General features: G+C 40.4%; 1 protein-coding gene across 1 annotated transcript in view; it reads right to left on the bottom strand.

The window, feature by feature from the left end:
• Window positions 1-16,391, bottom strand: part of BABAM2 (BRISC and BRCA1 A complex member 2) — a 302,496-nt gene that overhangs the window by 108,716 nt on the left and 177,389 nt on the right. Inside the window, exon 7 of the mRNA XM_014598025.3 lies at window positions 13,984-14,093. Coding sequence (XP_014453511.1) covers window positions 13,984-14,093 — 110 coding nt within the window. The remainder of the gene's footprint in view (window positions 1-13,983; window positions 14,094-16,391) is intronic.

Below are 16,391 nucleotides of genomic sequence, written 5' to 3'. Positions count from 1 at the left end.
TAGCAGAATATAGAGATGAGAGGGAACAGACCCGATTACATACTCATCAGCCCTATTGTGTCTCTGCAAGTTGTGTACACACAGTCAAGCCCTTACCTCTCTCTAAAAGTGCAAAATTTCAAGAAGTTAAATGAAGAGAGGATTGTTGGGGGAGGAGTAGACCTGGGCAAGGAAGAAGAGTCTGGAGATAAATGCAAGGAGGGAGGGGCAGTAGAAACAAAAGAGAAACATTTTGAGCAGAATATTCCAGAAGTCTCAAGGGATAAGTTTCTGAGTATAGCCTCTCCACTGATTTGAAATCTAGGGAGGGAACAGTATAGTAGAAGGGAAACCTTATCATGGCAGCAGGCTTGCCAGGCCACAAAAGAAAGAAGAAATCAAAGATGAAAGGAAATTTAGAAGAAAGTGAAGAAAACCCCAACGTAATAACATATGACCTCAGCACTCATTTGATGTCCTAATACAGCATGGCAAAAATATCCCCCAAATATCTATGATTAATCTAGTGAATTGAAATAGTTTATCTCCCAGTGACTTCACAAGTATCTGCTGCAATTAGCTTTGGTAAATAAAATAACCAAAAACCAATTCAATTTTCCGATGTAGTTGCAAAATTAATCTGAAAAAATATCAAAATACAAATCACTGCTTTAAAATCTATAGTATGTACCTTCTAAAAAGGAAACCTACATCTATCTCCGAGTTGTGAATAATATATATTAAGGTTATACCAAACAACAAGAATATACTTTTTGTAGAAAACAATGATTAAATCAAGGCTTCCTGACCAGTGATTTAAATCATGATTTAAATCACAATTTAAATAGATTTGATTTAAATTAAATCCACCTGACTGCATATACATTTTATTTTTAAGCAATTTATATAACTTCCTGATTTTTACAACCCCTTGCAAGAGCTTAATGCATTAGATTGACATTCTGGAGGTATGACTGCACATGTAAGGTATCATGACGCAAGCTTGGCTGTGCACTCACCATGTGTCATTTATTCTGCTGTACATGCTCTTACTACTTCCCTGTCAAAATGAATGAAATTAAATAGAAACTTCTTGAATCCAGAGAAAGAGTATTCTCCACCCATTCACATATCTGTTCAAAACCTGTTTTTTTTATAACTTGATTCTTTTATCAGGCTCCATATTTAGAGTTTCTGCTGAACTGTTCCTCTAATTCACCCTCACCAGCAGAGGTTGTAGACTTTGGTCACTCACTATCCAGTATAGTCTATAGGTACTTCAAACTTCTTTGTATATATATCTTTGTTTATATACTTCTTTCTTTAGGCACAAAAGTATTCTGAAACTAAGATATAGTGGTTACCAAAAAGGTCTCTGCATCAAAGTAATGGAAACTGTATTGTGAGATCCATTTAAAACTACCCTGGTTTATACACCAGTAAACCCACTATTGGAAGCAATCCTCACTAGTTACTAGGAACTGAGCTGAAAGTTCTAATACAGGGCTGTTTGCCTGGTGGCTCATCATGGGCCACAATAAGCCTGCAAGTGGTTAACATGTGGCCCACAGGCCCTGGCAGCTGCCTCTCCCATATCATGCAGAGGGAAGGGACTGGAGGTCTGTGTGCAGCCTGTGCAGCAGAGAATGGGGGCCATGTACTGCCAGCACAGCCTATGTGGCAGGGGGGCGCATACTGGCACAGTCCATGAAGCAGGTGACTGCCAGCAGATGGGGGAGGGCCATGTGCTGCCAGCACAGCCCATGTAATGGTGGGGGTCCTTGAGGAGTCGCCCCTGCAACATATAGACTGTAGTTGGACAACCCTGGTCTCTAGTACATCCTTTCCATCTCTGTCTTCAAGGAATTTATGATGCAGTTAACAGCCAATTGGAATAACCCTGTTTCCAAAAACAGGTCTTGGAAAACAATAAGGAAGGATTTGTGCTGTTGGCTTTTGAACAGGTGTGGTACACAAACTCTATTAGTACGTGCTCTCAAGTTATATTAAAACCAAAAATGAAAAAAGCGGTCATATTGACCTGAAACTGATGTAGACAAAGTGCATTAATGCAAGGTATCAACATGTTTTGATTACCCATTTTTCTTACATAGTTTTAGAGTAAGTGTACAACGTCAGTTTGTTACCATTACAATTTATTGTCAAATGCAGGGATTTCTTTACATACCTTATTGCTGCCACTTAATTATTTATCATTTACCTAATTCTATTCAGACTCAGCACCTAGTCAAAACATATGCTTACCCATTTTCTCAGTAATATCCAAAGCATTCAAAATGATTTTAAGTCTGACAACAATCTTATTTTATCTGCAATTCTGCACCTACTAACTGTTAACTGCACCTATTAAGTTCAGTGGAAAAAAACAAAGGGGATTAGGTGGAAGGATCTCCAATCAAATACTATGACCAAAAAGCAATTATGATGGTGATTGATGATGAACAAAAGCCTGAGAAAGACAAATTTGTACAGTACTTACCACCATAAATAAAAAAGCGAAGGCACTTTACAAATATAACAACTGAGCTAAAAATTATTGGTTATAAACTTTCGATCATTACAGTACACATATTTTGCCCACACATTTACCTTCCTAAGATTATGAATCTGAACTCTAAAGACACAGTTTATCCTCTTCTGAAGTATGTCTATCACTGATGTTTATGCTAATGCATTACATTTTATGGTTTCTTTTTCTAAGGCTCTCTCAAGACTTCACTGTGCAAATATTAATCTTCACAACAATCCTGTTTTTATACCTATTGTACAGAGTAATTAACTAAGAAACACAAATAGTAAGTCAATGACAAAGCTGGCGTCAGAATCAAGGAGACTTAACTTCTACTTTCCTTTTCTAATCATATAAACCAAACTGCTTCCCTGTTAGTAAGCACTGGAAGCTCCATGCATCAACCTTGAGGAGATTAGACCCTTTTCACTGATTATCCAGTTCTGGTTCATTCGTCACAACAGCTGTCACAGATTAAGTAGCAACTCAATACATCTGTACATTCCAGGACAGTAAAACAATCCTATAAATTTATGTCCTTGGGTGACTGCACTTTCAGTAAGCACTGTTTTTTACACTTCCAGTACATTGCATTTTACTCACTTCCAGTACACTCCAACTAGAACTGTGCAAAGAATTGAAACATCAGATAAAGATTTATGGGGCAATATGTACAATAAAATCACAGCTAGCTTGGGTTCCAGAAGCTGTGGCAGGAAGAATCTGCATAGGTATCTGCACAGTACTGCTTTGAGCAAACTTACCATTTGAGGAAGAGTGGTGGATTCCCAATCCCAGATCAAAATCCTCCACAGAACTCTTGCAACAAAATTTGTGTCAAAGCAAGCTTTATTTGTATCACCTCTCATCAATGTGTCTCACTTCTGACAAGGAAAATCAACTACTGTGGACAAGTCAATCTCCTTGACCCATTCAGTCCTTGCCCCTCTGCTGAGACTGCCAAGGAAGGCACCAAAAGATGGCAGTTTTAAAGTGGAATGATTTTAAGAAAAATGAAAAAGTTAAAAAGAGTAAGATATGAAATCTAAGTACAGGATTAGATATAACTGAAAAAGATTATGGTGGCTGGAATATTGCAGTAAGACATACAGATGACAGAACACCAAAGAAACTAATGCAAACATAAGCAAGGTCAGCCCAGTCTTGAGGCCTGCCACTGATTAGACGGCTGGACTTCATACACAAGGACAGGACTAAGCTGGGTTTTGTGGAGGAACAAGCCTGGAAAGGACTGAACAGTGACATTCTACTGCTCCCCACATCTGCACAGATTCTCCAGGAATGAAAAGCAGAAGTGACGTGATTACCTGTCTATTAAGAATCAGACAGATCCATTTATTTAATCCCTGCCCAGCACACTTTTACAAAGAAAACAAAATGAAAACATCTAAATATTACCAATTGCTCAGAGGTTGTTTACATTTACATAGCAACTAAATATTTTATAGCAAATATACAACTATAATTGATTTTTCTTCCCAAGGTTTTCTCAGTGAAAGACACATGGAGATGTTTGAAGCCTAAATGCTGAGGCCACGTTCTCATTCTTTTTAAATGGGAAGGGGAAAATAAAGTTAAGCACTGAAAACTTGCTGAACTTAAAATTCCATCCTCAGTCACGAAGAACCCTGCTGGCTCTGCTCCCAGACTAGTAAAATGAACATTTCAGCCCCTAAAGGCTAAAGCATGGAGCCTACTCCATTAAAGGAAAACAACTTCTACTGACAGCTGGGTTTCTTAGCATACTCATGTCTGTGTATTTATCAAAGAAAAGCCCTCCATGTCAACAATATTTATGATAGGATTATTTCTGCAAATTCAGGGAACACAAGCATTAGCTAAATAATGCTATTTTCACCACTGCATCCTATTATTTGAATGTTTAAACAAGGTCCACCAAATCATTTTAATTTTCTGTTCACAAGGACTGCGCGTGAGGAAAAAATAAATTAAAACTAATTACAAAATAACAGATATTTTATAAAATGTGTGGAGAAGAAAAGCAGCCTTGATGTACTGCTATAGAAATTAGATGTTCAACTATAGTTACTTCTTTTGTTTTATATTCTACTGAGTTAGAGATTGTACTAAAAACTCAAAAGTGTGACAGGTTTTCTATTTTAAACTTTGCCTTCTTAGAGATTTTTACAACCTTTCATTTAGAAAAAAAGACAGCAACTGCATACAGACCTTGAGACTGTACCATATACTATCTATTGACACACAGAGCAGGTACTATATAACTAACAGCACACTAAGCATCTCAGGTATGTCCATAACTTAACACCTCTGGGGTGATCCCAATGCTGTGGCTGAGAAACAAGCCCCACCCATTCACTCCTGCTCCTCATGTGCTACTTGCTGAAAAATGTTGTGGGGTGACTTTTTGGTGCATGACTGGGGACACTTTCAGGATCTCTGTCTTCAGCATGCATCTGAGAGTGACATGGTAAGCCCAGCAGTACTTTAACGATGATCACATGACATTTTTCAGCACATGGGTATAAGAAGAGGGAGTGAGTAGGAGGGATGTGTAGTTCGGTGGCAGCCTCAAGACCACCACAGAGGTATAACAGACCTTCCTTCAAATAGTAGAGCCCTAACAGCCTTCTATACAGCTCCAGAAGAATCATTTAAAGGGAAAGAAAGATGCATGTGTAAAGAATGGCTAGCCCAGGTGTCAGCAACCCCTGGCACACGTGCCGAGCATGGCATGTGATGCTATTTTGCTTGGCACACCACGGCCAGCCCTGGCTCCGGGTAGCTGCTGCCAGCAACGGAGCCTGGGCTACTCCCAGCAGGGCTTGCAGCAGCCCAGCTGCCTGCTGGGAGCAGCCCAGGATCCCGGCTGGCAGCAGCTCCCCAGAGCTGGGGCCAGCTGCAGGCAGGACGCTCCAAACAGCCGTGCCGGGCTCTGGCATCAGCTCCACATTGGCATGTGCAGGCACGCCTCTGAGCGGGTGGTGAGTAAGGGGCCTGAGACAGCACAGCCCTGGTCTCTCCCCCGCTCCTGGCACAGAGATGATGAGCCCAGCGCAGCTGTTTGTAGCCAACCTGGGCTCTGGGCAGCTGCAGCAAGCAGCGGGCAGTTTGCAAACAGCTGCACCGAACTCTACAGCTCCAGCATCAGCTCCATGCTGGTGGTGACTGTGTGCACACCCTGGGGCAAACAGCAGGGCAGCGCAGCCTGCCCTGAGGTGCACGTGCAGTCCTGCCAGCACGGAGCTGAGGTAGCTGCTGGCAGCCACAGAGCCCAGGCTGGGGGGCAGGGGCTTTGGGTGGGGGGCACAGGGCAGCAGGGCTGGGGGGCAGGGGCTTTGGGTGGGGGGCGAGGGGCACAAGCAGGGCATCCTGCCATGTACCCCTTACCCTCATTTTGTTTTTCTGCCATGCCAGCACTCCGGCACCTTCTGAGGTAGGCATTGTGTTTTTCGGCACTCCGGCCAAAAAACGTTGCCTACCCCTGAGCTAGCCTATGTTTGCATTTTCTAGGAGCCTACCACTGGTGTTGCTCTAACACCCATACAACTCTGCTGGTGGCAACAATACTGGGAGTGCGGGCATAAAGAGAGCTAATCAATAGGGGTGCGTGAAACGGGCCACATTCGATTTGGATTCAGCCTGAATCGGGGACAGTGATTCAATCAGTTGATTCAGATCACTGTCCCGATTCAATTCAGCTGAATCCGAATCTGAAGATGCCATGCTGATTCGGAGAATCAGCGATTCAGCCACAGACACAGTTTTAAATGTTTTTTCTACACACCTTGAGGTACCAGGCGTAACTCATAAATGCTGTGATGGAGCGGATAAAGCGTCCCACAGGAGTGCGGGGGCCGTCCCCTGCACGCTTGGTGGCAAACACGAAAGTGGACTGGAAGTAATTTTGGTCCACTTCTGGGTTTGCCACCGAGTATGTGGGGGGCCCTCCTGCACCCACCCCAGCTTGGGGATTGGCCACAGGGGGACCCCAGGTGCCCCCCCAGACCCAGGAGGCACCAGTCGCTGAGACAGGAGGGTGCAGGGGGGTGCCCCAGCACACTCCCTGGAGGACCCAGAAGTGGACTGGAAGTGCTTCTGGTCCACTTCTGGGTCTGCTGCCAAGTGTGCTGGGGACCCCACTGTGCTCCTGTGGGACACTCCATCTGCCCCACCATCTCAGCATTCAAAAGCCGCCTGGTACCTTGAGGTATGTAGAAAAAACATTTAAAGCTGGTTCTATGTCTGAATCATCGAATCTTTCCGAATCGATTCAGAGGGTTCTGATTCGATTTGGAGACATTAAAGGGTCTCCCGATTCAATTTGGATTCGGAGATTCAACCATCGAATTGGGCCGAACCTCTACCGAATCAAATCAGCGACCGAAGCTTTGCACGGCCCTACTAATCACCATATTATCTAGACTTAATGCAATAGGTGAAATATTTTCTTTAATTATAAATTAATTTATGGTAGCTACTACCTAGTACCAACTAAGACATCTTTCCTAAATGATAGCATTTTTGGTGTAAGCAGAAGTTTGAAAAAGTGTCAGATTATTCCATATAAACTGCAGGCATGATGTAAAATAATGTAAAGTTTAAAAAAATAAAAATGTGAAATTCTGAAATGAAATTTCAAAAGAAAAAGTATTTAAAAATAAAGTATGGATCCATTTCAGTGTGGAAATAAGCATTCTTGTTTAAAATACAAACTGCAGTTTTGGATGCCTAATTTTTAATGAAAAGATATGTATGGTACATGCATAAATATGGTATTTCTCATTTTCAAAACTGCCAAAATCATTTATGCATTTTGCGTGAAATAGTCATAAGATAAAATGGACACATAACATTGGGAACATGCACCAGAATCCAGGAATCTCCCCTCTCAACTGAGTGCCATTTCAGGCCAAGATGAGGAACAAAGGTAATTTAAACACCTTAGCAGAATTTGGGCTGTTGAACAATATGACTATGTGCTATTTTAGACTCCTACAAATTCCAGCTGACTCTAGCTTTTAGATACAAGAACACTCAGCATCACCACACTCAGGTCCCTTTCTGAATCTTACCCTGGTGCCTAGTTTCCTACCTTTAAAATGAGAAATGAGGATACTTTTCTAGTTTTGGATATACATTTGAGAGATTATAATGAAGAGTAACATAAGCAGAAAGGATTATTATTATGCTTACTGTGCACTTATAAATACCCAAAATATGCATCTTAATAACTGTGCAAAGAAAAGCAATATATTTATATGATACATTTCTATGGCTCCATAGTTGCTGATACAATCTGCAAGTAACATACATTTTATACAGTTTGGAAATACATAATTACATGACAGACCCCAACAGTGACAAAACCTCTTGGAAAAGTTGGCTGCATTAACCAAGTTGGCAGTTTTGATAGCATTAATGAAATTCTATTGTGATTTTACTGGAAATCAGTATTTTACAATATTTTTCTGTTTGCTCAAATGTTGAAAATTCCTCTCTCAATGTTTTCCAAAACTCTTATTGCTTACCTCACCTCAAAACCTACTATATAAAAACTATATAAAAACTGCGTTGCTTTGACAGTTGGCTTATACAGTTTTGCTATATTCAGTTATGATATTTAACAGCAAGCAGGAACTTTTGTGGCAACGCACAGAAATCTTTAATATGTCATGGCCTCAAGTCATCACTATAATCCTCAAGGCTTCCTAAGGCCTTTTGCTAAAAACAAACAACCCTCCCCCCACCACAGCAAGGTAGTAAATACTGTAGCTTAAAAGTTTTGGATCTCAAACACTGGAAAGTTAGATGACTAGACTCTGTCTGAGCTCCGTTTTGGTGAAATAGGGAAGGAGAAGACAGAAAAAGCAATGCAGTTTCTCCTGCGAAATAGCTCAATTCAACAAACATTTAAAACCTGCACATGATAGCTCTCAATCACAAGATAAATGGCATTTGAATGAAGGAAACTGCTGCACCCCAAATAAAAGGACCTAAGCATCCTGCAAAGAGGAGTGACCTATGCCATGAAATACAAGAAGCTATTAAAAATTATGCTAAATGTACATTAGTTTGATAGAGTAACTTAATGCTAACAAACAGTAACTGGATCTGGAGTATGGTTAGTTATATATTATGAAATATAGATGCCTACATAACAAGACAATGGATATTTTACAAATTAACTAGACAGAACAAACTAAATAAATATTTTCTGACTGAAGTACAATTAAAGTAGACACACAGAAAATGCATCAAGGTGTGTGTTGTGGAACTTCAGGTTTTATTGGCACAAGTTTAAAGTGGCCACATTACTCGAGTGAACAAGTTATGTAGGACATCTCAAACGTGTGCTAATAATATCTGCATATCACTCTACCAGAAAGTCAGCATGTCATTTCTTTAAAAGAAAAACAAAATACTTTATAAAATTAAAAAAGCATCATTTTGTATATCCCTTTGCCTTAAAATCTAAGTGTGGAGAATTTGGGAGATTTCTATAATATTTTCAAAGAAAATTAGCTGTGAGCTAATTTATTCACTCACTTCTCTCATTGCTATATACTTGGTCTCAATGGGTTAGCTTCTTTCCAAAGACGCTACCTGAGACGAGGGAAATAAGCAAAGAATATACTGGCATGAGAATAAGATGGACATGTCTTGTTTGAATGCACTATTCAAAAACGGGTGCATCTCCAAGGTAGCTTAGAGATATAATGGAAACTAATGACCAGACAGATCATTAACTTTTAATGACAGCTGGCCAAAGAGACTCTCTGGTATTTGGAAGGGAAAATACTTGTCAACAACTCCTCCCTTATCTGAATCCTGGGATGAGGAGCAAGAAGAATGAAAACTGAGACTAGAAACAAAGGGTCTGACAGTTTGGACAGAATAAAAAAAAATGAGGGTTGGAAGGGACCTCAGGAGGTCATCTAGTCCAACCCCCTGCTCAAAGCAGGACCAGCCCCAATTAGATCATCCCAGCCAAGGCTTTGTCTACCCAGGTCTTAAAAACCTTCAAAGATGGAGATCCTACAACCTCTCTGGGTAACCTGTCCTAGCGTTTTACTACCCTCTTAGTAAGAAAGTTTTTCCTTATATCTAACCTACACTTCCCTTGCTGCAACTTGAGACCATTGCTCCTTCTTCTGTCAGCTGTCAACATTGAGAACAGTCTAGCTCCATCCTCCTTAGACCAACCTTCAGGTAGGGTAGTTGAAGGCTGCTTTAAATCCCCCCTGAGTCCTCTCTTCTCCAGACTAAATAAGCTCAATTCCCTCAGTCTCTCCTTAGAAGTCATGTACCCCTCACCATTATTGTTGCGCTTATATTAAAAAAACCCTTGCTTTTCAGCAGAAGAGGATTTATCTGATGGAAAACTACTGGACAGACAAACTGTCCCCCTTACTAATCAAGCAAGGGGAAGGTTAAAGATTAAGGAAGAGAGGTAATATGCCTAGGCTTTTCTTTTTCATTTTAACCCAATGCTACTGAACACAGTATTCCTATCAATTAATAAATAATGTATTGTTTTGAAAAGACTGTTGTGCATCACTGTAAGTATTTGCTAGTTGCACAGCTACAAATTTGGTGTACCTCCATTGTCTACTAAATTGCAAAAGGTCATGGACTCAAGACACAATTTCTAAAACAAAGCTGAGTTGCTGAAGGGAACACATTTTAGTAACATCTCAGGAGTTCCTTGCCGATTGCCTGCTTTCCCCTAATAGCCTGCCTTGTGCAAAAAAGCAGCTAGTTGGGCTGCTTCAGGAGGCAGAAAGAGCTCTTAATCCTTCCCTCCTCTCAAGAAGTACTTTTACAGAAAGAAAAACAGAGAAGAAAGAGCCCAGCAGATAAACACCCTCCCTCCCCCTGCTACTGTTAGTTATAGGATGGTACTACTCTGTCCCTTGCTCCTTTTCATTACCCACCCTGCAATATATAGCTTGGGAAGGAGGAAAAAGACTGTAACCCAGGCCCCCAACCCCAAGGCTGAAGAAAATTAATTAAGTTCTGCTTTCAAGTGGTCTATCGAACAATCTAAAACCCTTCAGAGTTACACAATATCTGACCATAAGTTTGTTGATGAGCTAGAATGGAATGCTGGCCAACCTCATCTTATTGCAGGGGAAATGCCACATTCGGGGAAAATAAAACATTTTTTTAAGACAGAAGAGAAGGCCAAAGGTGTATAATAAATTAAATGTATTATATCAGCAGTTAGCAACCTTTTCCAGTTGGGTGCTTGGATGACTGTAGATCTTTGTGTTAAGATAGAATCCTTTCAGCTTGCATTCAAATAACTTTAGTAGACTTTTAGCTGTGTAAAGTTTACGTTGTACCAAGTTAGCATAAGTGAAACAAAGGGAAGTACTGTAAAAGGAATTGAGTCATAGATGAGAGAAACTTCTTGAAAAGACTACCCTGTTGTAGAACATCAAATCTTGACTGAGAATTCAGCACAGCAAGTTTTACCTTAACCAACAGGCTGACTCAGGAGGATCTCCTTCCTGACCATATCTATTGAAACTTCTACCAAGTAATGTTGTTAGTCTTTGTTTGAGGAGGGGGATAAAAAGGGGCTCAGTGCTCTGAGATGTACTTCTCTGGTATCCTTTGAGGAAGTTCCCATCTGCAGATGTTATGAAGATCCAACACCTCTTAGCACTTAGTCTCCAAATTTGGGTAAGATCACCCCTAGCAGGATGGCCACTTAATAGAAATTCTTAGGATCTTAAGTTGCATAGATTCTAACTTGTAAGACTGCTTATGTATGCTTGAATCATAAAAGTGTATCTAGATACGCAATCACCAACAGTACCTTAAGCTCAGCTCTGAGCTTTGATGTGTTGCTACATCTTTTAGTCATCTATTTAGCCAAACTACTGACATGCTAAGGAGTTCACTTCTCCTAAGAACAGTAAAACTTACTATAATTTTACATCTAAGTACAGGAGATTCCTCTCTCTTTCCCACAACACGCACTCAGTTCAGTGCCTGCATGGAGCAGATGTCCTGCATTACAACTGGAGTGCAACAGAAAGGACCATGCTGTCAGTAGCATGACAAATGGATGTTTCTCCACACCCTAAATAGCTGATTTTATGCACTATTTTTCCCTACACACTTCCAGGGAGGCTATTTGTGGCAGGCCAATAATATCAGTTATACTTGAGATCACAATAATGAAATCATTACTAATGAGTGACTATTATCTGCATTAATCTGGTCTGAAAAGTACCAACACTACTATTATTACTAATGTGAAACTCCCATCTGAGAGAATAAAAAAATCTTCACTGTTAATTAAGCCTTCTAATATGCTTGTGAAGCACTAAAGAAAGTACAACAATTTACTGAAAGATAAGCAGGAACAAGAGAAGTTATGTCACTTAAGATTTGGTAGTGTGAATTTAATTAAATGAAATCAGGTTGAACTGATTTCAGATAAAATCAGGTTAATTCATCATTTATTTTTAAAAGTAATGTAGATAATCATCTCCTTAAACATAATCTTACTGAATGTACCTAGTTACTGTAATCATGTACCTAAGCTGAACTTTTCACATCACAAAACCTGTCAGAGTACAAGTTGCATTTAAAATGAGGCACTAATGACATCAACATAGCCTTAAATAATGTTTAATGACAGAATAAAAATGTCTGTCAAGTTAATGTTAGTTGCAAAAAAAAAAAAAAAAAAAAAAAAAAGATTAGGAGACTCAAAAGCAGCAATATATATATATATATATATATATATATATATATATACATACACACACACACACACACACACACACACACACACCTGTTCACATAGCCTGGGAACTTTATGTCTTTATCTAAATCAAATCTGGACTTTTCATCCAGTCAACAAACGTATACAGATCAATGACCTTCTGGTTAAAATATCAAGATGCCATGCCCTCTCTCAAACACTATTCAGTATTCCTAAATTATTCTAAAACTGCAGTAGTGAGTACTTTTCCATCTCTTCTACTCTGCCTAAAAGTGTTTTCAGCAGGTGAAAAGAATGTCATTGCATTATTGACCAGAAAAAACAAAAGCATCAGTGAATCAATGTTAGCTTAAATTGACCTCTGATTACCTGTGAAGTCTAAAACAGTTACCTCTCTGAAGCAATAAACTAAAATGCACAAAACATTTTAAAATGCACAAAACCACAAAAAGAAGGTGAATTCTTAGCTGTCCTTTGAACATATTTTAAATTATCATCCTCACCACCAGTTTTCTCTCCTTCACATAAAAAAAGCCTTTCCATCCTTTTTAAGAGCATTATATGCATCTTTGAAACGTTTTTCTTGGTAAAAGCTCTGGAATTTTTTATTTGGGAAATTTTCATGTGTCACATATAATATCAAGAATGGCATCTTCCAAATCATGTGTGTGTGAAAGGTAGTGTTGGGGTGATGCTGTAGCCATGATGATCCAGGAAAAATGTGATAGGCAAGGATTTTTGTGGGTGTTATCTTTTATTGAAACATGTGTATAGTTGTTAGGGTCAGAGACAAGCTTTTGGTACCACAGTTCCCTTCCTAGGTACCTGAAAGCTTGCCTGTGTCCCTCTCAATTATGCAGTTGGTCAAATAAAAGCAGATATCATCCATATCTATAGAAATCCTTGCCTTTAAGTGAAAGTCACTTGTAGGCCTGGAACAGTACTGAAAACTCTTGGAAACAGACATTTAAAGACTGTAGCACAGTATGGGAAGGAAAACATTGGGACATTCTTATTCCCCAAAATGGAAGAGAAATCTAATGGATGCAAAAGGATGTTCTACCCTGACACTTCCATTTTAGGAGTAAAAATTAGTTGATTAGCAAGTCTGTTTGCCAACCGTGTTGTCCAACAACCTTAAAACGAAATATTCTGATATGCTCCTGGAAAAATGTATCTTACTAAGACTACAAATTCCTGACCAGAGTTTAACAAATACAACCTTTCAGCTTTCCTCAAATTTTAATCCACATGTGCATAACTGTCCCTTTCTGTTGCTAATACCAGTCTCATTTCAGGTAATACTTATCAATCATATATAGATATCTTACAAACCTAATATGCATACCTATGCACAAACTTTAAAGAAAAAACCCACAGCATGAGGGAAATCAGCCCACTAATCTGAACCTGATGATTCTTCCAGTATGTGCCATTCCAGGAAAATGTAGCTTGGTTTTCAGGGATCACCAGGCTCCAAAAATCTTAAAGTACAGCCAATAATGTCCCAGCTCTATTAGTGGTAGGCACATACACTTGAGACTGGCAAAAACCAGCTAAATTGTTTCCCCCCATCGAAGCCACTTACAGTAATCACTGTTGTGGCTTTTGTCAATTAAAAGCCAAAATGGTTTTATGGCCTATCCAAGACTTTCTACATAAACAATCAGAATGCAAGCTAAAAGTTATGAGAAAAACGAGAATAACCAGTAAGAGTTATTGTACTTACTGTTCAATACGTGGGGACAGATACAGCTTGGGAAAAACCTGAGTTGCTTCTGCATCCTCAAAACTGACTGAAAGAAGTGCAACATCCTCTCCTGGGTCTTCATTCACATCCTGTATAAAAAAGAAACGGCAGGTAGGAAGAGATTGAAAGTATTTATATTATAAGCTTACTAGGTGATGGGTAAAATATAGTCAAATGCCCAGTATAGTTAAAAGGGTAACAAAAAGGTAGGGGAGGCCCAAACAGGACCATTTAAAAAATCAATTTGCAAAATTCATATAATTATTTTATTAATATCCTGAAAACATTCTTCAGTGTTTTTTTTTCCACAGTTGCAAAATAAAATCAATTATAGCAGCTCAGCACTTATGAGCAAATGTATGATAACATGTCTCTTTTCCCATGTGATGGGGCAGAAACATGTCAATAAAGCAGCAGGTTTCATTTTTAAGAATCTAAGAATTATTATGAAGACAGACAGCAGATGGGCACTATCAGCAGGCGCTGGCATATATGACATTGGTGAATCTGCAGGTGAATTAATCTAATACTATCTACCTGATTCCTGACATTCTTCTTTCACACTACAGGTGACAGCAACCCTCTTTTCCTTTGGAAAGGTCTTGATTTCCCATTAATCAATCTTCTTTTCTTGTGTTGTTTCTCTGCTACTCCTGGGAATCTCTCTCTCCACCTATTTCACAGCCCTACATACTGTTTTTAATCATCACTGTGTCTGCTTCTTCTCTCAGCTCTGATGAATAATGCCTTGCATTTGGAAACTTGTTTAACATTAACCCAGCTGTGGATTGGGTCCAATAAAAGATATCACTAGGGATCCTGGTTTTCTCTGTTTAAAAATCCCAAATTCTCTTATTTAAACCCCCCCAAATCTGTGTTTTCCACTATTAAAATGAAACGCCACTATATATAAAGTTATCAGTTGAACACAATAATTTAATACATTTACAAATTTAAAAGCAAATGTGGAAGTCTACCACTGCCTCAATCACTACAACAAAATAAATTCTAAAAACCTATGTATTTTCGCATTTGATTTTGGTTTTTTTTATTATGGAAAATCAGAGCTTCCCCAGCCCCAGGACACAGGTCCAGCTGCGGCTGTCCCCCCCCACTGCTCTGTGATGCTGAACAGCCCTGATATGCTGGTGCCCTGTCCCTGCCAGGCTTCTGTCCTTCACTCCCAAGCCACAGCCCCACCAGCCTCGCCACTGCCCCTCACTCCCAACCCTCAGCCCTCTAAACCCTGTTGGTGCCCCTCACTCCTGCCCCCCTGCCCTGCCAATGCCCCTCACTTCCGGAGGTGCCCCTCACTCCCAACCCACTGCCCCCTAGTGTGTGAGGAAGTGAGTGGGTGTGAGGTGAAGGGGGTGTATGGGCACAGGTGATGCATGGAGGGGTGGACAGGCACAGGCAGTATGGTGGAGGACATGTACCCCCTGCCCCACTCCAAGATTTCTGAGCCCACAGCAGGGGACAGAGCTGCAGGTGGGCCAGACCAGCTCTGGGCAGGAGCCACCTCTGCAGCCCAACAGGTAGGACCCAGCATGGGAGGGAATACCATGCCACCTTGGCCACCAAGGTGAGGCATGGCAGTGGCACAGAGTTGTGCCCCCGCTGCTGCTGGGCAGGAAGGCGGCACCTCAGTTTCGTGGCCATGGCAGTGCAGTGCTCCCTCCTGCCTGCTGGGCCACAGAGGTGGCTCCTGCCCTGAGCTTGTCCAGATTGGCTTCAGTCCCACACCTTGTGGTGGGCACAAAAATCTCAGGAGGTATGTGTCCCCCCACCACATGGCCTTGGCCCCCCTGCTCCCCCCATGCCACATTGACAATGTGTCACCTGTGCCCTCCTTCCCCTCCCCCATAGACTTACCTGGAGGGAGCTGCAGAAGATGCAATGAGAAACCTGTGGTTTCCCCCATCTTTCTCCATTAAAGGAGAAAATCCACATTTTCCACAGCAAATGGAAAACCCAGATCCCTGGATAGCACCCAAAAAAAAGCCTTGCCTCTTGCATAATTCTTGGACTGTCACAGCTATAGCATCACTCTAACAGGAAGTACAGTATTAACAAGCTCTTGTCCTTATTAACTTGCCATTTTCGCAAATCAAAAAGAATAAATACAACTGATTAAGCAGTAGTTGCTAAGAATGTAAAAGAGCTCATTTAACCTAACAAGCATTTGTCATATGCTGAAAAGTGTAGATTATATATTTAACATTTCTACATACAGTTTATCTCCAAGAAAACAAGCTTTTCTATGTTTTAAGCTTTTTGCAAACACCTTGCTCATATTAGCACCGAGCAAACATGCCTTTTTGTTGGCTGCAGTGCAGCTAGGTCAAAATTCAATGCTTTTAATTTAGCACACAAGTGTCACTAATGCT

This window comes from Alligator mississippiensis, chromosome 1 (assembly GCF_030867095.1).
Source record: "Alligator mississippiensis isolate rAllMis1 chromosome 1, rAllMis1, whole genome shotgun sequence".
NCBI lineage: Eukaryota > Metazoa > Chordata > Crocodylia > Alligatoridae > Alligator > Alligator mississippiensis.
Note: the sequence above shows the minus strand (reverse complement) of the source record. Positions and strands in the feature narration are given on the sequence as shown.